The 20,155-nt window shown below is 40.3% G+C and overlaps 1 protein-coding gene across 2 annotated transcripts; it reads left to right on the top strand.

Annotated features, from left to right (window-relative positions):
* Positions 1-542: 542 nt before the first annotated feature.
* On the top strand, positions 543-18,454 carry HTRA1 (HtrA serine peptidase 1). Of its 2 annotated transcripts, none has more exons than XM_075216283.1 (10): positions 543-790; positions 1,370-1,845; positions 3,658-3,757; positions 5,110-5,317; positions 9,729-9,923; positions 11,308-11,340; positions 14,097-14,211; positions 15,506-15,563; positions 15,922-16,017; positions 18,015-18,454. In XM_075216283.1, exons 2-10 carry the CDS (start codon positions 1,434-1,436, stop codon positions 18,181-18,183), a joined length of 1,386 nt encoding a protein of 461 aa, XP_075072384.1. In that variant the 5' UTR covers positions 543-790; positions 1,370-1,433; the 3' UTR covers positions 18,184-18,454. The 2 variants fall into 2 exon arrangements, with proteins under 2 accessions (XP_075072384.1, XP_075072383.1); XM_075216282.1 differs by having other exon boundaries at positions 543-949.
* The last annotated feature ends 1,701 nt before the right edge of the window (positions 18,455-20,155 follow it).

Below are 20,155 nucleotides of genomic sequence, written 5' to 3'. Positions count from 1 at the left end.
AACTGAATGCTGTACTCTGTGCTGTACTGACTATGTTGTGCTGTGCTATACTGACTGTGTGTGCTGTGCCTTGCGCTGTACTGCCTGTATGTTGTGCTCTCTGTGCTGTACTGTCTGCTGTGTCCTGTGTTGTACTGCCTGTATGTTGTGTCCTGTGTTGAATTGACTATTGTATACTGTGCTGTACTGTCTATTGTACACTGTGCTGACTACTGTATACTGTGTTCTGTGCTGTATTGACTGTAATTGAATGCTGTACTTTGTGCTGTACTGACTGTGTGCTGTGCCTTGCGCTGTACTGATTGTAAATCTATCTGGTGCTTTGTGCTTTACTATGTGATGTGCTTTGTGTAGTATTGACTGTAACTGTGTAGTACTCGGCATTGTACTGATTGACTCTGTGCTGTATTTACTGAGGATTGTACCGTGTGCTCTGTAGTCTGTGTTCTCTGCGCTGTACTTTGGCTCCATGCCCTTGTCTCTCACATGAGATGCGGGGGTGGAGTAATACTCTGTTTTGGGGCTTTTCCAAATAAAAGAAGCTGAATCAGTGCTGGGCTCTGAGGACAGAGAACTGGGCCGGTATAACACCTCCCAACGGAATATAGGAGAGAGCTGGGCTCTTGGGTAGGGTGCAGAGATCCTCGATAGAGATCAGTGCTGGGCCGGCAGATAACGGACTGTACAGGGAGTAGCTGTCTCCTGGGACCTACCCTCTCAGCCTGAGATACACTGGGGAAGAGCAGCCGGCCTGTATCTACTTATGTGCCAAGCAGAGGGGTTCTACTAGGTAGATTCTACTTCTATATCACATCTTATTAACTCACCCTCCCTAGGACTAAATAATACTATTAGTGACCACTGTCCAGATTCCAGCACATAGGTGTTTATCATTCTCTGCCGGAGTACTTCCTATAGTGTTTTCTGGGTTCAAGCGCACTACTTTTTGGTATGTAGAAAATATGGTTTGTATTAGTTGGGGAATGCTGAGAAGTGCTGTTGATGGGGGCTGATAACAGAGTAACCAGTATGCAAAGCCTTTATTTCTTATAATCTTTTAGGCATTTATAACTATGAGTTGTGTATTGGGTTGATAATGTAATTTGTGGTATTTTTCATTTTTATTGTCTAATGATAATGGGTATTTGTTTTAAGCAACATCGTCATCATTTATTTACAGAGAACGCACTCCTATGTAAATGTTACAATGGAAAGGAGTTATGTAAAAGATGTGCGTTTGCTTATGTTCCTTATTGCGCGTGGGCTAGTTATGGGAACGCTTGAGTATCTGGGTATTGTTACTGCAAATATTGTAATTAGCATGGAGCAATTTGTAGAGCAATGTTAATTGATGTTTGTATTTCTATAGGTATAATTGTTTCCTTGAGTTATTCACAACTGTTGGGCCCTCTAGTGTTGTGTCCGGTATTGCAATGTTGTGGATCGTGGTGGTGCTATCCTTGGGCGTTCCTGCTGCTCTCATCCCATCACCTGGATCCCGATGTCCAGGACGCTGTGATCCATCCTCCTGCCCACCAGCGCCCACTAATTGCCCATTTGGAGAGACAGCTTTGCGCTGTGGATGCTGTTCCGTGTGCGCTGCTGATGAAGGGGAGCGATGCGGCGACGGACCCGCCGATCAGCAGTGCGCTTCTGCATTGCGCTGTGTGAAGAGTGCGGTAGTGGGTGGTCCCCGGACATGTCAGTGTCCATCTCCCCAGCAAGTTTGTGGAAGCGACGGCAACACATACAGCAGTCTGTGCAAGCTTCAAGCTGCAAATAAAGCTGTGCAGAATCAGGGATCTGCATCCATTATCCCTATCCAGAGGGGGGACTGTCTGCTAGGTAAGGAAAACTCCAGCAATAGAGGTATTAAATAGACTGAACACATTAAAGCATAAACTAGTTCCACACAGAAGGGCATAGCTCTTATTTCACAATCCTTCCTTGCAATAATGATGATTAGGGGCCTGATTCATTAAGGTTCTTAAATGAAGAGGTATCTTATTTCAGTCTCCTGGACAAAATCATGTTACAATGCAAGGGGTGCAAACCAGTTTTCTGTTTTGCACATAAGTTAAATACTGGCTGTTTTTTCATGTAGCACACAAATACTTGATAGCTTATTTGCATACTGAAATTTAAAGTTGATATTTGTGTGCTACATGAAAAAACAGTCAGTATTTAACTTATGTGCAAAACAGAATACTAGTTTGCACCCCTTGCATTGTAACATGGTTTTGTCCAGGAGACTGAAATAAGATACCTCTTCATTTAAGATCCTTATGGAATCAGGCCCTAGATTATTAATTGTCTGACAACTGCACAGCAAAATGTTGCCTTGATCTAAGTACCCAACTTACATATTATCTGTTGCAAAATAATTTGAGAACACTCAAACTACACCAAGGATGGGAGAAAAATGTTTCTGTTTTGGATGCGTAATACATCTGCAGTTTAAAAGGAAATCTGTTCCTGTAAATATTTTCTTAGAGGAACTTTACCCTCTTGCTCTTTGGTGTGGTTTTGAATATACAATTCAGAGTTCATACTATCTGTTTTTCTCACTTTTGTAACTAAAAGATACTAAGATACAGCATTATCTTGTATCTGCATACTAAATTTGGGGGACGTCTTACACAATAATAAATGTAGTCAGAGTAAATTAAGTATAATAGACCAGGTATAATGCTAAAATGAAAAAAACACATAGATGGGTTCCTACATGTCCTGGCTTTTCTAGAACAGTCCCACCCAAAATCTGTCTTTCAGAATGCAGGATAAAGTAGTGCATGATACATGGGATTAGATACCTCTGACTCTCTTGCTTCATTTGGCTCCTCAAAGGAAGTTTCTGGTGGTTTTATGATCTGAACAAGCTTAAGATCTCATTAGTTTATTTAGTGTATCATCATCATCATCATCATTTATTTATATAGCGCCACTAATTCCGCAGCGCTGTACAGAGAACTCATTCACATCAGTCCCTGCCCCATTGGAGCTTACAGTCTAAATTCCCTAATATAGACACACACACACACACACACACACACACACACACACACACACACACACACACACACACACACACACACACACACACACACACAGACAGACAGAGAGGGAGAGACTAGGGTCAATTATGATAGCAGCCAATTAACCTACCAGTATGTTTTTGGAGTGTGGGAGGAAACCGGACCACCCGGAGGAAACCCACGCAAACACGGGGAGAACATACAAACTCCACACAGATAAGGCCATGGTCGGGAATCAAACTCATGACCCCAGTGTTGTGAGGCAGAAGTGCTAACCACTAGGCCACTGTTAATCTAATGGGGGCAGTTAATGTTTCTGTCCAGTTTATTTTCAACCAGGTAGCTTATTTATTGCATCAGTTGTCAAAGTATTACACTGTAAGGAATATATGTACTGAATATGTTCTAAATTCAATTTAGGGTAGATAATATTAATGTGGGGACCAAGGAAAGCTGAGGAGTCACAGAATTGCTTTGGAGTCCCACGTAGGGTCCAGGATAACCAGTTCATGATCATTCTATGGGGCATTTCTCTAATTCTCCTTCATTAGACATTCTAAATGCTTATTTCCTCTTACTCAGACAACACTGTGTCACATGTTTATCCCTTTATCTGTTACAGGACAGCCGGACCCCAACAGCCCCCGCTTCAAGTACAACTTTATTGCTGATGTGGTGGAGAAGATTGCCCCAGCGGTTGTGCACATCGAGATGTTTCGCATGTAAATCATAGCAGCATTATGTATTGTGTAAAGCTTGGTTCAAATTGGGACATACAATCCACCAATGACATTCAGGGTTTATTAAATTTAGTTACCATAAGGATTACGTTATACTTAGGTCTGATATAATTTGCATGCTGAGTTTAAAATGTGGTTGGCGTGTATAGTACACACATTTAATGGTCATGTAACTTGCAAATTGTAATTGTAGACATTAGTCTGTATGTATTACATCATATTTGACTGTGAGCTACTTTTATTATTTTTCCCAGAATATCAAATCACTTGTTTTGGGAAAATTATATTCCTTGAAATGCATCCAAAATGCAGATTCTCATTTCCTAATATAATGCTTCATGGCCGCTATATTCTGCGGTCAGATCCAGGCTACTGATGCTGCCCAGCATTTGAAGTCATAGGTAGTTATGGGTGAAATACTAAATGCTTGAAAAGCTTATACATATTAATTTGTAGCATTGCAGAAACACTTTCAGTCATCTCTCTTCTCCCTCTCTTCCTCCAGTCACTTCTCCTTTCTCTCTCTCTCCCTCTCTCGCTCGCACTCTCTCTCTCTCTCTCTCGCACTCTCTCTCTCTCTCGCACTCTCTCTCTCTCGCACTCTCTCTCTCCCGCTGTCTCTCGCTCTCTCCCTCCCCTTTATTCTATACTTCTTCTCCCCTTCTCCTTCAGTCTTCCTCTTCTGCTCACACACTCACTCCTTCTCTCTTTCTCCCACTCTCTCCCCTCCTCTCTTTCCTTCTTCTTCTCCCTCTCCTTCTCCCCCTTTCCCTGACCCTCTCTATCACTCGTTCCCCCCTCTCTCCCTCATAGTGCATAAAAGTATTTTGCTCCAAAAGTACTTCTTTAATAAGAATTAAAAACTCATACCAGATAAAAATATAAAGTTAGTATTTCCTGATTATAGGATTACTCACTCTCAGCTGACACTCTGCTTTGTGGTGTATGAGGTCCAACTCCAGAATTTACTCCAAACCACACCCTTGGTGGGAATGATTGAGACAAGCTTTCTTCTTTTTTATCTGCTACATGTTTTTGATTGTTATTAAAGAAGCACTGTTTTATGGACTATGAGAAATCCACACTTTATTCCTCACATAGATATTTCAACAATATAGATTGGATAACAAAGGACAAGCAGCAGTCCACAATCTGGTTTTAATGCCTGGCAGCGCTTTTCCTCTAGGAAATTCACCAGGGGGTATATTTACTAAAATGTCGGTTTGAAAAAGTGGGGATGTTGCCTATAGCGACCAATCAGATTCTAGCTGTCATTTATTTAGTACATTCTCTTTTATTTAGTACATCCTCTGACAAATATCTCTTATTTCCAGGGTCTCTTTCTTTGGGAAACGGGAAATACCAGCAGCCAGTGGCTCTGGTTTCATTGTATCAGAAGACGGATTGATCCTTACAAGTGCCCATGTGGTGACAAACAAGCACAGGTTAAAAGTGGAACGCAGTGACGGAACAACGTATGAGGCCAAAATCATAGATGTGGATGAAAAAGCAGATATTGCTTTAATCAAAATCAAGCCTAAGGTATTGAGATATTTTTCACAAACTATACTACAGTATTAACAGTAATAATACATTGCATTCTCAGCACCAGTTATTGCAGTATTTCATATTAATAAGTATTAAACACAGTAATACCAAGCTGAATAATAAAAATGAAACAACTGGAGGGGTTGTACTTCACTAAATATGTCCACAATGCTCTCTCTCACTCCTCTGCAGTGGGTTGTCATGTGAGGTGGGAGGAGCAGACAAAGAATGAATGACAGCTAGGCAGACTTGCTTTGTAGAAATACATAGTGTGGCTTGGTGATGGAATCATACACAAGAGCAGGCCCAGTGATCTCAGAAACTCCAGTCTCTGTGTTTTTGACCTGTATCCCATTAGTGCACTCTTCAAAAAAGTTCTTCCTAAGTCTCCTTCCTCACTTGCAGCAGCATCTGATGTTAATGTTCACAGTAGAGCTTATTTATATTTCTGAATACACTTTCCATTAATTTCAAGCTTGATTCATTAGTATACTTATAGGAAGTAGACCACTGCCTATCATATCAAAGCGAGGGAAGCAAGGTCGGCTTAAAAATTCATAGTTAGGGTAAGGTGTAAGTTTAGTGAACTGATGACGGTGACAGTAACTTAAAATGCCAGGTGTATTATTTATTGCACAAATCTGACCGCCAGGTTTCTCCCCTGCCTTCTGCTCTTTGGGCCCTTTCTGTTATTTATTTTTCACCAATTCATATTGGGAGCTTTCCCCTCACTCATTCCTTTTTCTTTCCTCTGCATTAGGATAGGTAAGCAGAGAAGAGAACCCCCCATACTCAGGGTTTGTACCTAGTGGTGGTGCGAGGAGGGGGATTGGAGGGGATTTAGTTGAGGCAGTTAGAAAGTTTTCCCTATTGTGTACTTAGTGGTCTCTTCACAAATTAGCAAGGAAAGGAAATTATATTAAGGGGCACTCCACAATTCATCTTTATTAATTTATATAGGTTATGATAAAATCATTGTTTTTATCCATAATTACTTTAAAATGAAATAAATATTATCAAAAATTTGGCAAAATATCTCAAAAATGTATTGGGTACAGATTTGTGATAGAAAGAAATGGTGAAATAAAATGTTTATAATACAACAAATGTGGTTCTAAAGTTAATTAACAATATTAGTACTTAGTGGTCTCTCCCTGGAGGTCTGATGCAGAGGGAAGGCTGCAGAGCCCTTACTCCAATATGCCTTTTCACAACCATTTCTGGAGTTCAGATAACACAGAGTGATACAATCCGAGCTGCATAACAACAATATGTATTTATCTAGTGATTAAGCCATGGGGTGGGGGCTTCAGTTTGTGCAGAACATATCCTCATATGCTCAAGAATATCCTAAATCAATACTCTTGAGTACATATCTATTTGGCTTTAATACTAATATAGTTAGTATTCTATTTTCAGATTTACTAAACTGCGGGTTTGAAAAAGTGGAGATGTTGCCTGTAGCCAGGGCCGGATTAACCCTTGGGCTAACTGGGCTACAGCCCAGGGGCCTCGGGCATCCAGGGGGCCCTTGAAAGTGCTCAGCAGCAGTATTGATCGGTCAGGGTCGGGGGCGCCCCGGAGCGATCAATGCTGCTGAGCACTTTCACTGCGGACCTTCCCCGGCGCGCTGTAGTCTCCTTACTATGGAGATCTCGTGAGTCTCACTCTCACAAGATCTCCTCAGTAAAGAGCATACAGCGCGTCGGGGTAGGACTGCAATGCCAGGAGAAAGAGGTAAGTGCCTAGGGGGCGGCTCGGCTCGGATCACGGGGGGGCCCTCACGGGGAAATGAAGGCCCCCTTAGCCCAGGGGCCTCCATTCCCTTAATCCGGCCCTGCCTGTAGCAGCCAATCAGATTATAGCTATCATTTTGTAGAATGTACTAAATAAATGATAACTAGAATCTGATAGGTTGCTATAAGCAACATCTCCACGTTTTCAAACTCCCAGTTTAGTAAATAGACCCCTTAGAGTTCTAATGTTTTTTTTATATATTACAAAAGAAAACTGTTAAGTTGTTACAACATCACTGACCATGCCCCAGTGTATGAATCCACTAATCCACACAGTGCTTTAATGCAGAGCAAGTCTACAAGCCTGCCACTCACACTCTAATGGCATAGAATGATATAAGATAGAGCAGCACCTCCTATTTAAAATAGTATCATGTAAAAGGGGGCATATACCAGGCTGTCTGTTATTCAGCTCATTAGTATACAGCTCTTGATATATTGTAATTCCAAATAGTGACTTTACTTGTTGTTTAAATAATGTGGCATGTTGATTCCCCCCTTGTACTTTTCATGTAGTTTGTAAAACTTTGTGAAGTTCTGAATTAATATTGTATGATCCACATAACTTTAAAATATGATTTGAAACTATACATCAGATTTGCAAAAAAAAGACTGGTTGTCAGAAATGTTTTGCAAGGTATGAGCAGATGTTAGTGCTTCACCATTGTTCTTTATTGCTAGAGGTTTAGAGATAAAAAACATTGTTTTACCCAGCGCCGGTGCTAGGGTCCTTGGCGCCCTAGGCACAGTGTAAAAATCGCCGCCCCCCCCTTTCCTTTAAAAATCGCCGCCCCCCCCCTTTAAAAATCGCCGCCCCTCCCCCTTTAAAAATCGCCGCTGCGCTTCCCTCCCCACCCCTCCCCATGTCTTTCTTTAACTTACCTGCATGAAGCTGCTCCTCTCTGCTCTGTCTTCTCCCCTCCACTCACAGACACTGTCGGGCCGTGATGATGACATCATCACAGCCTGTCACTGTCAGTGAGTGGAGGGGAGAAGACAGAGCAGAGAGGAGCAGCTTCATGCAGGTAAGATTCAATAGCCCCTTCTCTCCTCTCCTCCCCGTGGATTTCCGTTTTTTTTTTAATTTAGAGGCGCCCTGCAGGTCCCAGCGCCCTAGGCAATTGCCTAACCTTGCCTAATGGGAGCGCCGGGCCTGGTTTTACCCCATATTGAGTTGTTACTGATATCACTAGGGAAATGTAGACTTATGTTTATATATAAGTAATATTTATATTAGATTGTACAGAGCCAGCTGTGAACCAAACTGTGGAATTTGATTCAGCATCCTTAGTACGCATCATTTTGATGAACAAATTCCAAAAGCTAATCCAAGCTGCTTTTGTTTGTAAATATAGATGGTTAGAATATGTGACTAATCCTAGAATATGATGTCTGACTCAGTTATTGTAAGTAACTAAATGCAAAGTGAGACATCAGAGAGGAACCACTCATAAAAATGGTAAATAATATAGCTCTTCCCTTGTTTGGTTCTGCAATAAATCACCTTTGAAATTACAAAGCTCGCCGCTTATTGATGTAGGAAATGACTGGCATTAAGTCCTAACCAGGTGTCTTATTGAGATTTTCAGTAAATCTTCTTTTTATTCAAATGTTTGTTAGCACTGTGACTCATATGCAGCTGTTTTAGGCTGAAGACAATGGCAGCACTTAGAGAATGGGGATTGACTGTGTGTTCCAAGCCTGAGCCTAGCACTGCACTCTTGTTCTTGGTAAAGGCAGGAAAGTGATGTGGCAAATCCTGAGTTATGAGAACAATATGTGTATGTTTCATGAGATTCATATAGTCTAGCAACAGTGATGTCATAAAACAGCACATTTTTCTTCTTATTAAAAACCTTAAGGTATATCTTTAAAATCACGGGCTCACATTCTCAGAAAAAAGGAATTATCTAAATGGAACCTATCTACTACCAACAATGGAGGCATTTTGTGGGCTGAACAATACGCAAGGGAATGCAGCCTATAATTTACCAGGCGCTAAGTAGTCATACCTCTGTGATGTCGCTAGTTTATAATGAATGGATAGACCTCTGTTGGTTCATCTCACATAATGGTTTCCTGTACTGTTTGTAGACCATATGAAAGCTTTAAAGTGCTCCTGTTTATTGAGAAAAAACAACTAAAAAAATCTGCCCCCATGTCATAAGTAAATTAGGTATTATTTAAATGAGCTATTGGTGTGGGCAGTGGTTCTATACACACTGATCTTATATGATCATACATAGCCAATGTACTAAACACAGGCTGCTCGATGATGTCACAGAATGCTTTGGAGTACTTTGAGCATGCTCCTGCTAATACACTCACACTCATTAGTAGTCATTTGCATTGCTGCCCAGAAGATGGCGCTAACATCATGCTGGCGTGTAAATGGGCAGATAAAGAAGAAACCAACAGTAAATGTAATGTATGTTTAGTTATACTCTACTATTGCTATTGTTCAGGTATCGGTTTAATGTTCGTTTATGTATAATTGACAGGTCCACTTTAACATTAAAGTATCATCAAGAATATATAATAAATATCTAGATAGAGGCAGGGTGATATCTCCATTCTCCTCTATATTAATCTGACATATCTGTACATAGGGGAAGTTGCCTGTGCTGCTCTTGGGCCGATCCGAAGACCTTCGTCCTGGAGAGTTTGTCATTGCTATCGGAAGCCCATTCTCCCTTCAGAATACAGTTACAACGGGTATTGTGAGCACTGCACAACGCGGTGGGAAGGAACTGGGTCTGAAAAATTCTGATATGGACTACATCCAGACAGATGCCATCATAAATGTGAGTAGTCTATTAGTAACCTTCTACCAGCACCAGCTAGACCTTGCACTATAATATGCATAGTAAGAGTTCATCTGTGAAAGGGACCAATTTTTTTATTTTTAAAGGGGATTTTCAACAGGAGGGGTATAGAATTTAAGAAGAAGTATTCTTTAAAAAAATGCAAAAAAATCTTAATTTTAAGATGCCAGTATGCTAAATAGTTTAAATAGGTAGCCAACCCTATTGTCTGCACCGGACCAGTATGAAGTGCTTTGAGTGTTGATGTAGAGGAGTGAGGCTGTAGCTGGAGAACTTTGGCCCAGACCACTCTTTAGCATATTTTGTCTAGTGGGCAGAGTTGTGTTTCTTCCTTATCCTAATCCCCACCTACTATTCATCAGTGTTCCAAGCACTTCTTACTGGTTTGGAGAACTCTAATGTAGTAGAGCAGATTTCTAAACCATTTACACTACTGGGCTGCTAGACTCTGTACCCACTTCTGGATGCAATTAAGGGCGGAGGGAACACTATTTAAGGCCTATGCTTGAGTTCTACTAACCTGGGGATCTAACTGTTAGAGCATTGTGATCTTTTCTTGCACTAAAGTGGGTCATTTTCAAACTCACAGAGATGTTGTTAATGGTCCTCCTTCTTTTCGTATTTTCATTGGGTAGATAAATGGATCGTTAAGGATGAAAAGGCATTGGTAACTGCGTTGCCTGTTTAAAATAGGCAAGTGGTAGTAGATTTAAGGGCTATTGTCAGACCTTTACTGATGTTTGAGTACCTACTGTATTGGGAAGAAGGTGAAACCCAGGAAAGTAACATCCAGTATTATGGGTACAACTTACTGAACTCAACCCATAAGTCAATCTTCTTTTTTCTGTTATGACTTGCAATTCCACTTGTGACTGATAGAGGGCATACTGCCTTTATTGGCTAACATGTCAATTCTATTATTGTGTCCAATTGAAGTTGTTTGGTCTCCTCTGAGTTGAGTGTATATTTAAAAATAATTTAATCTGTTTGTGCAGAACTTTGTGCACTATTTAATGACTCAATTAGATTAAACTGAGTGATTATGCATTGCTATTTGCTTGTAACTTAACCACTTATTCGGTGACACTGTTCTGTTGCCTCTATATTTAATATTCCCTCTGCAGTTGTTGAGAGATCAATATGGCGGCCCCACTCTCGTTAATAAATGCAACATGGCATAACAGGACAAATGTTATTGGAATATGCAGACATAGCGCTCCTTCGTGTCTAAAATCAGAATATCTTGAAGCAAAGCAAAATAAATGAAAACTGTATGATATTTATTTGGGCTGCTATAGAAGAAGATAATATCTGATGATACATTTGTGGTCAGAATAACAGTGTGTACTTTCTTGTCTTACAGTATGGGAACTCAGGAGGTCCGCTTGTGAACTTGGTAAGAGATCCTGCCCTCAGGTACTGGTTATGTTTGTGAGTTCATGATGTGCTGTCAGAACACGTTGACAGATGTGGCTTGGCATGAGGTTTGTGCGGTTGGCATTTCATTACTACATGACTCAAATATGTATGGTTGGAAAGACTAATAGAGGGTGGTGCTGTTAGTGACTGGCTGACTAACCACCTACAGTTTTTCTACTTAAAAGTTCAATAAATCTAAACTTATTTATATTGAGTCATTGAGTGAAAGGAAAATTTTCATGTTCCCGACAGGAAGATATGGTAAAAGGTTACATGATTTACTGCCCCAGGTCTGTATCTTAGCATGTGCAGGAAGTTGTAAAGACTTAAACATGGGAAGGGAAAACCCGAAGGAGAAAAATAAGACTCACAGTTGTGCAACTATTTCCATAGATGTGATAACAAGCCTGGAACCAGGCATCCCAAGTATCCCTCCTTTGTATCCAAATGTCCTCATTTCTCTCCATGTCCCAGGTGGAAGCGCAGGATTTCTAGAAGGGGGGTTGCCATACTGACAGAGTGGGGATGACCAACATGCAAGGGGTATTGCTATTTTAGACAGTGCAATCTCAAACCCTCTTCCTATCCACTTCAAATGCACAGATTATGTTGAATTCACAACTATCAGGTGCACACAGATCCTTTTTCACAAGCACAGCAGTGTGAAGCTGGACATACCTCCAACTGTCCCTGCAGTGGGGACAAAGTCCTGGCTAAGCACAACATTACCCAAAATCGGGACAGTCTTACCAGGATCAGGACAGTTGGCAGACTGTCCTGCTGTCTCCTACCTGTTCTTGCAGATTCCACTACCTGGTGCTTCTGCTGGTCTCGTAAGCTCAGTTGCTGCTTGTATGGATCCTGGAATATTGGGTCCCTGTTTGGAAAAAAGACAGGGACATGAAATATGGAAATTCTAGCAATGAGTTAACCCTCTAGGCCTCCCTCCCATCAACCAGCCACAATGTTAAATCAATAGAACCCACTTTTAATATTTAGGTCCCCTACCAGGAACTAGTAACGATATTAAATTAATTTAATTAATGTTTAATAAATAAAACTATATTCCCCTAAACACATACATTAAGTTAATAGTTGTACAAAAGGACACAGGGCGCCTCCATAACTTGTAACCTTATTCATAAATAAAAATTGCATCCTGCATAAAACATCCTTAAAGACCCGTCTGTAAATGATGGTGATCCAGTACTTCACATATGGATCTCATCTCCATATATTCAGGCACATTGAGGTTAAAGGAATGGAAAGGAAAAAGAAAAAACAATAGTGCAATATTGTTTTTCTAAAGTCACCCGTGCACAAATCGCACATAAAAAGTGTCCTCATACCAGAAAACTTTCTTTCACAGAAATATATCAATATAACTGTGACACTTCGCAATGGGAAACATCTTAAATGGAAAATAAGATCCAGGTGATCACTGCAGTATTGCAACAAATCACCCATGACACGGATAAATTGCCAACGTACCCACATTCATATAACAAAGTGCATATCTCCTCTTTCAGGTTTCTTTATATCCAATTCTTTCTGGTGTGTTCTACATCATAAATTACCCCCCTTAGTGTTGCCTAAGGGGATAATTTATGATCAAAAGAATATAATGCCAACACAGTGTACCTTTAAAAATCCTTCTGATATCCTATGAAGCAGTGCGAGAAAACTGTTATTACCACACAGTTCTCAGGATCAATGTAAGATAGGAAGGTAAACCCAAAGCGTTTCGTCCCTTAAATTTTCTTTTTTGATACCCCCCTGAGGAAATCTTTAAGATTTTAAGGGACAAAATGAATTTCCCACCCACTGTTAAATAATTAACCCCCACCCTGTTTCTTGTTGTTGGCCCTGTATCTTGCCTCTTGCTGTCCGATCACATGATACATGCTGGCGGTGGGGGCGAAAGGAGCTGTGGGACACAGCGTAGGAGAGAGGTGAGGTGGGGGAGTGGAGTTCCAGGCAACACTAAGGGGCTAATTTGAAAAGTGGAGATATTGCCTATAGCAACCAATCACATTCTAGCTGCCTCCCAAATTAGTTCCAAATGTAGTCACCCTTTAACTTTTAGTGTTTCAGGTGTTTGCGTATTTGTATAGTGAGCTGCGTTTTTATGAGTTTGTCTGTTTTAACTGAATTGAAACCACAATGAGTCTACTGTATTTACAGTAATATATAAATTACAATTGTTATATATGGTGGTGCAGATCTTAAGCGGGATGCATGTGGATCTTCCATTATGGAAAATGGAGGGGGCTATTTTTCAGTCTTTCTAAAGTTGTTCTTCATTTTAGAAAAATGATGTATGCAATGTTTTAAATGTCATTGCGTTCAACAGGTTTAGCTTGAACATTTGCATCTAAAAGTAGCTATATGAGACCAAGTAAAAATAAAATTCAAATAGTAATATAAACAAATGCACAAAAAAAACATAAAGTGTGCAAGATGAAAGCTTTGAGAAAGATGTTATTCTAAGCACAGGTCCATTATATCATTTTCTGCTAACATAATATCAGCTATCTTGTATTTGGTTTGTATTAGCAATGGTTTGGACACTGTATAGCATTCCTGTTAAGGCATGTGTTCTGGAAAAAGAAGACTTGAGAAATATGCATTTAAATACCCAAATCTTGTTTCCAACATGCAGTATAGTATTTCTCTTGGGCATGCCAACTACACATCTTTTAACAGGAATGTTTTTTTTTAATTTTATTACAGGATGGTGAAGTGATTGGAATAAACACATTAAAAGTTACTGCTGGCATCTCATTTGCTATTCCATCAGACAAAATCCGTAAGTTCCTTGCCGAGTCACACAGCAGACAGTCCGCAGGTAATGCTTTAGTCCCTAATCTTTTATATGCATGCTTGTACTGAATAGACACCATTTATAATCACTGTTAAGAACTACCTGTAGAGAATACCAACCCAGCAACTTACAGCCTGAGGTTTGAAGCAAAATAAACCTAAAATTCCTTCTTTGGGTGAAAGAGACGATAACGTAGTACAGGTTTCAATTCAGTCAGTTGACGCACTCGCTAAACAAGTGGATAAGACTCGGTGCTGATCAAACAGATCCTGAATTATGGTATTACTGATTGATTCATTTTTCCGCTGTACCCGATAAAACCAAATCCAGTCATATTGAATTTTGACCAGTTATAAGTTCACATGTGGTAGGTTAACTTTGTACAACTGTCTCATTTTTACCAACCACAATCATACCTGTGTAATAGGCGTAAAGAAGATATTTACTTGACATGGTCACTTAATATTTAAAACGTCTTGTTTTTCAACTTTAACTAGCTCAGTGGTTAGTTATGTACCGAAGAGTACAGGATCGGGGTGCAAGATCCTCACCCAAAACACCACTTCCTTCTGCTTACCTCTTCCACCTATTTATATTTTTATGGACCACAGAACTGATGTCCAGGGCTGTAATTTGGCTGCTGGTGATAGGACATATTCAGTATATTTAGGCTGCGGTCCATTGTGGTCCAGGCATCCCTGGGATATCATTCCCAGGGGGGCCTCTATAATTACAACAATACAAGTAGTTTATTCAGTCGGTTGTGTTTTGAGCTATATATCTGTTTAATCACTAGAGTAATTTTTATAGAATTGTGAATTCACAATGATAGACATATAAAAACAAGAAAGGCTCTCATCAGCTTTTCCTTCTAGGAAAGCTACAATCAACATATACTTTCAATGTGTTAATTAAACTGAGTTTGAACCGACCACTGCAGTTTGAGTCGTATAAGAGCAAACATGTTATTTCTGTCACTATTTTATTTGATACCCTTACTGTTTATTATTGAAATCCTGCCACGTACAGAGTGTATAAAAATAATCAGTCTGTGTTGTCCTTGATTCAGTCCTTATATGTCTGCCTCAAGTCCATGTAGGGAATGAGTGCACTTCAATGTTTTTTTTCATGAATATTATTAGAAACTATATGACTGTAAACCTTTAGAATAAGAAAAATAATAACGACATGAAATGTAAAATCAGTTTGTGTTGTATCATAATTAAATAATATGGACAATATTTCATGTTATGCATAAAATCAGTGATCTGTTTAGTTGTATGGTCCTTGACAGCCCTTTAAACGTCTGTATTTGCAGGTCAGGGAATTAAGAAGAAAAGGTACTTGGGGATAAGGATGCTTTCACTCAGCCCGGGGTGAGAACCAGACCTTTTCATTATTTTTAGAGGATTTTTAACCTATGGATGATTTTAATGTACTGACTTGTACATGCCCTTCTGCAACTTTGACTATATACATTCTAGCTTCATACTGTGCTGTACAGATATACATTTATATTATCAGGTGTAGTTCTGTATATGGATTGGATACAGTTATATCCATGTATCCGCTTTATTTTGTAGCCAAGAGCAATTAAAATAAACTCTGTGTCTCTGTTTCCTTCATAATATTATTTACTTAGTTACAATTTGAAGATTTGACCACATAAAATCAGTGTGTTATTCTTTTCATCATCCATGACTGTATAGCTAAAAAGCTCTCTTTTCATTGCAGAAAAGTGAAGGAACTCAGGGAGCAGCTGAAGGATTTTCCTGATGTGAACTCCGGTGCTTACATTGTAGAAGTGCTTCCAGATACACCGGCAGAAGAGTAGGTGGAGCTTAAGGTTCACCAGTTTGTGAGCTGAACCAATAGTTATGGGCAGTGCCATCCCAAGCTGTTGTGTGGCGGAGGCATGGGATCCACAAATTGGTCCATTTATTACAGAAAATTGTGATTGACCCTATGCTGGGGCGTAGCGTGGAGGCATGGTGCTCGTAGCATGCGCATGAGACGCCCCCAGTACTGAAGTGCACCAGGGGCAAGTTAAAGTGGAAATATAGACACTGGCAAAATGCAGATACTGGTACAGCTAGTGACATTCATACAATGTAGGAGCATAGGAACACTGGTATAACGCAGGGATACTGTTGTTGTAATGGACACTATATCAGTAACTGGATTCTCTGTGCAGTACATTTGGCTGTATAATATATGTGCACATTGATAATTTCTACTTCTAAAATGAAATGTGTCCAGGCCTCACGTACATGATTGTAAGTACTACAGGCTGCCTTCTCATATAACTCCCCCTCTGCCTACAGTAATGCTACCCAATATTGGGGGTGTCCCATTATCTTCTAATATATAAAAGCCTAGCGGCGTGTGTTAGTGTGTGTGTGTGTGTGTGTGTGTGTGTGTGGAAAAAACTATTTTCTCAGAAAGGGCTCATCCAATTGACCTGAAATTTGGTATACTGACATTATTTGACAAAAAAATTATAATAGTGAAGTCAGTTAACTTCCATCATCCCCCCTTTCCCCCGTGGGAGGGGTAGTAAAGGCTAAATTTACGAGTTGAGGGCTCAAACTCATTTATTATGAGGTAATTTTACCTCATGAACACGCATGCTGTGTTAGTGTGTGTGTGTGTGTGTGTGTGTGTGTGTGAAAAATCTACCGGGTGACAGAGTGCTCAAGCTGCAGCGCCACCTGCTGGGCAGAGTTATATACTACACTGACCTACTAAATTCTTAGCATTATCTAATATATAAAAGCCTAGCGGCGTGTGTGTGTGGCGATGAAGATGACAAGAACCTTTTTAACACCTTAAGTAGCTTGATTTGACTAGAATGCATGAGTATCATGCACGGGTTAACTTGTCAGTAAATAAGAATAAACCAGTCAGTACTGACCAGCAGCAATTAAGTCACCTGGAAATAGTGACATGCATGTACAGAGAAAGAAATCTACAGCCGAGTGTAGAATCCACACAGAGCAGCGGCCATTTTCTTGTGGTCTAAACCTCCTGGCACAGAAACATTCACTCTCCTGTCCTGATCGTTCTGGGGCCCACTAGCATCGGAGCCCTTCTGGGAATTAAACCGGCCCTGGTATCAACTGTACTTGCTGCGCCCATGCTACGCCTCTGACCCTGTGTGCAATCCTATTTATAAGTTGTCCATACATACAAGATAATGCATACCCCTAGTCTTTGGTGTCTATACAGTGCAGATTCCAAATCTCTGGTGGAGTTAGAGTGCACAATACAACAGTTTAACCAACCATATCTTTATAGTGTGTTTTCCATTACTTTGACTAATCTCAGTACAGGAAGTTATCTATTGGGTATCCAGCACTCTGACTGGTGAGTGGTAACTCTCTTAATATTGGATCTGTTAACAAAGGGCTGAACTGGTGAAAGTTGCCAAAATAGATTATTTTAGAAGCATCCCTAAAAATGTGGCCAACACCTTCTAATAATTCTGTTTTCTATTCTTCTAAAAACTTGTTAAACTGCTTTAGTGTGTTAGATACACAATCTAACATTTACCCGGTTATCAATGACATCATTTGATTGCTTGGTATGGGCAGCGCTAACTTTTTTCCTTTGCACCAGTTTTCATAAATATCCCCCCAAAATAAATACATGTAACCATTTCTTATATCCACAGAAAGGTCCTCTACACACATCAGATAATGATTAATGAGCCCATCACTGGTGCCTGTAATGTCTATGCTAACCTCTAACACTGTCCAGCTATATCTTCCTGAACTCTCCGCTCTTTGCTTAATATCCGTTAATACTTGGTTCTGTTTGTGTCTCAGGGCGGGGCTGAAGGAAAGTGATGTGATCATCAGTATCGGCAGTCAGACTGTGACATCCAGCAATGATGTCAGTGAGGCTATTAAACAAGAAGGATCTCTGCGTATGGTGGTACGTCGTGGGAATGAGGACATCGCCATCACAGTGACCCCAAAAGAAATAGATTTTTAATGGGAGAAATGAGCTGGTTTCATAGGTCTTCCAATCTACAGATCCACAAGATGACACTGCCAGTGACAGGACATTGTGTTTAAGCACTGTGTATTAGTGATCCCGCCCATAAGACCCCCTTAGCTTTTGATTACTGGACCCTCTGCTTCTGCAGCTTCAACATCCCAACACCAGCGTGCACCCTTCCCCAAAATATCATGCTGGTTCCCTTGTCTTTACTGGAGGAGCAGTAGACAGAGTGGTAAAATAAAGATCTAACTTGGTGATCTTATATTTTTTACATTTATTTTCAGGTGTTTTGTGTTTTATAATCTGTTTGTCGTTTGGATTCAGTTAACTTTTTCATTGGTTGTAAAGAGTCGTGTTAACTATCACTCGTACACACTTCCAAGTAGCCAGTTGGAATGCCTGCAAACTAATGATTTTTTTTCCATATTTTAGGTATTTTTTTAATGTTATGTTTATTTTTTTGACAAGTTGACCTAGAAGTCCAAGTCAGGATGCCAGCTCTACACTCTGAATGCAGATGTACCAAGACTGGCCCTGCAAAGCTGTGCAACTATTCTAACTGCTAGCATCCAGTATCGCCGGGCGGTTTACTACCGGTGATATTTTAATAATGGTGGTGATAACACTGATCGTCTATTGATCTTTGCTATCACAGCATTGTGACAGTAAGAACCGCCTATTCCACCCTGTCTGTTGTTGCTGGGAACCGTCTGTGCTTACTTTGCCACCGTCCCCTGTTGTTGTTCTGAATACACCCCACTTGCCGCAGTAGGAGGAGCCTGCTGCCACCACTGGGCTCCTTTATGGCGCCCAGAACCACGTTCCTTCTGGGTAACTGTCACTGCTAGTGTACTCCTGTGCTGGTACACTTGGGCTGGGTTCCCCTGACCGATTACTATGGATCAGGGTGCTGTGGATGGACCCCCCCTCTTCCCTGGCCTATCAGACTGGCCAAAGCTGCTGGGTAGCGGCAAAGCGGTGGTACTGGAGAGCTGTGTCCAAACCTCAGAAATTTGGGGTCTAATCTGTACACAGGATCACAGGATTTTCAGCATGGAAGATATTTTCAAGCAGGTCTTTGAAGCAAATGATGTTTATTTGCAGTCACACTGATTAGAGGTACCAGTGCTAAGGTCAGATGAAATCAGAAGAAAAACTTTTAATACAAAACAGCGCTGTTTTTATACACATTTGAACACAGGCTCACTGGGTAAGCCAGCCCTTTCGAGGTCTGAGCTATTTTTAGAATCAGGTTGTAACCTTACCTTACACCAAGATAAACAAAGTCTTATTGTATCAGATATATACATCAGAAATAAGGCATTTCCTCCATCAAGGTTAAAATAGAAAAAACTAATATTCTCTCTTTGGTCTCAGAAATTAAAGATTTCCCTTACCAAAATATACACAATATTAAAAATAAGTGCATTGGCAATTATATAAATAAGCGCCCCTGCGCTATTTCCTTTAAATAAATATATACCATAAGTTATTTACACGTGATCCAATCACAAGCATAATAAGAAATTAGGGCATTGGTCACAAATAAAACACATTTTTGACAAAAATAAAAGGCTATGTAGTATAATAAGTATTCAATAAATATAAAGAACTGAAAACTGGGCTGCAAGAGGGGTGTGCCCACCTTGTGTAAACAACAAGCAGGATTTGGAAGGAAAGAGGTAGAGGGAGATTTGTATAAAAATGGGGAGTCTTGCTATTCTGAGAACAATAGCATTGAGATAGTTATACGAGTTATAAAGTAGTTACTGGGGCAATTTTTTTTTTGATCTTAGGATCCTTTTATGTGCCCAATGAACCGGTAAGCAATAGTAATAAAATATTACTGCCAATTGTGTTCAGTGGTCCATTGGGCTAGCTAAAAGATTATTATTGCCAATTGGTACATGGGCAGCACAGTGGCCTAGTGGTTAGCACTTCTGCCTCACAGCGCTGGGGTCAT

This window comes from Mixophyes fleayi, chromosome 6 (assembly GCF_038048845.1).
Source record: "Mixophyes fleayi isolate aMixFle1 chromosome 6, aMixFle1.hap1, whole genome shotgun sequence".
Classification (NCBI taxonomy): domain Eukaryota; kingdom Metazoa; phylum Chordata; class Amphibia; order Anura; family Limnodynastidae; genus Mixophyes; species Mixophyes fleayi.
The sequence above is the reverse complement of the archived record's forward strand: the minus strand, read 5'-3'. Positions and strand labels throughout refer to the sequence as shown.

Bases quoted from the DNA above. Each gene is read 5' to 3' on its own strand.
- HTRA1 (XM_075216283.1), top strand. From the start codon at position 1,434: ATGTTGTGGATCGTGGTGGTGCTATCCTTGGGCGTTCCTGCTGCTCTC. The intron at 1,846-3,657 runs GTAAGGAAAACT...TATCTGTTACAG, and splicing joins GAGGGGGGACTGTCTGCTAG to GACAGCCGGACCCCAACAGC. The intron at 11,341-14,096 runs GTAAGAGATCCT...ATTTTATTACAG, and splicing joins GAGGTCCGCTTGTGAACTTG to GATGGTGAAGTGATTGGAAT.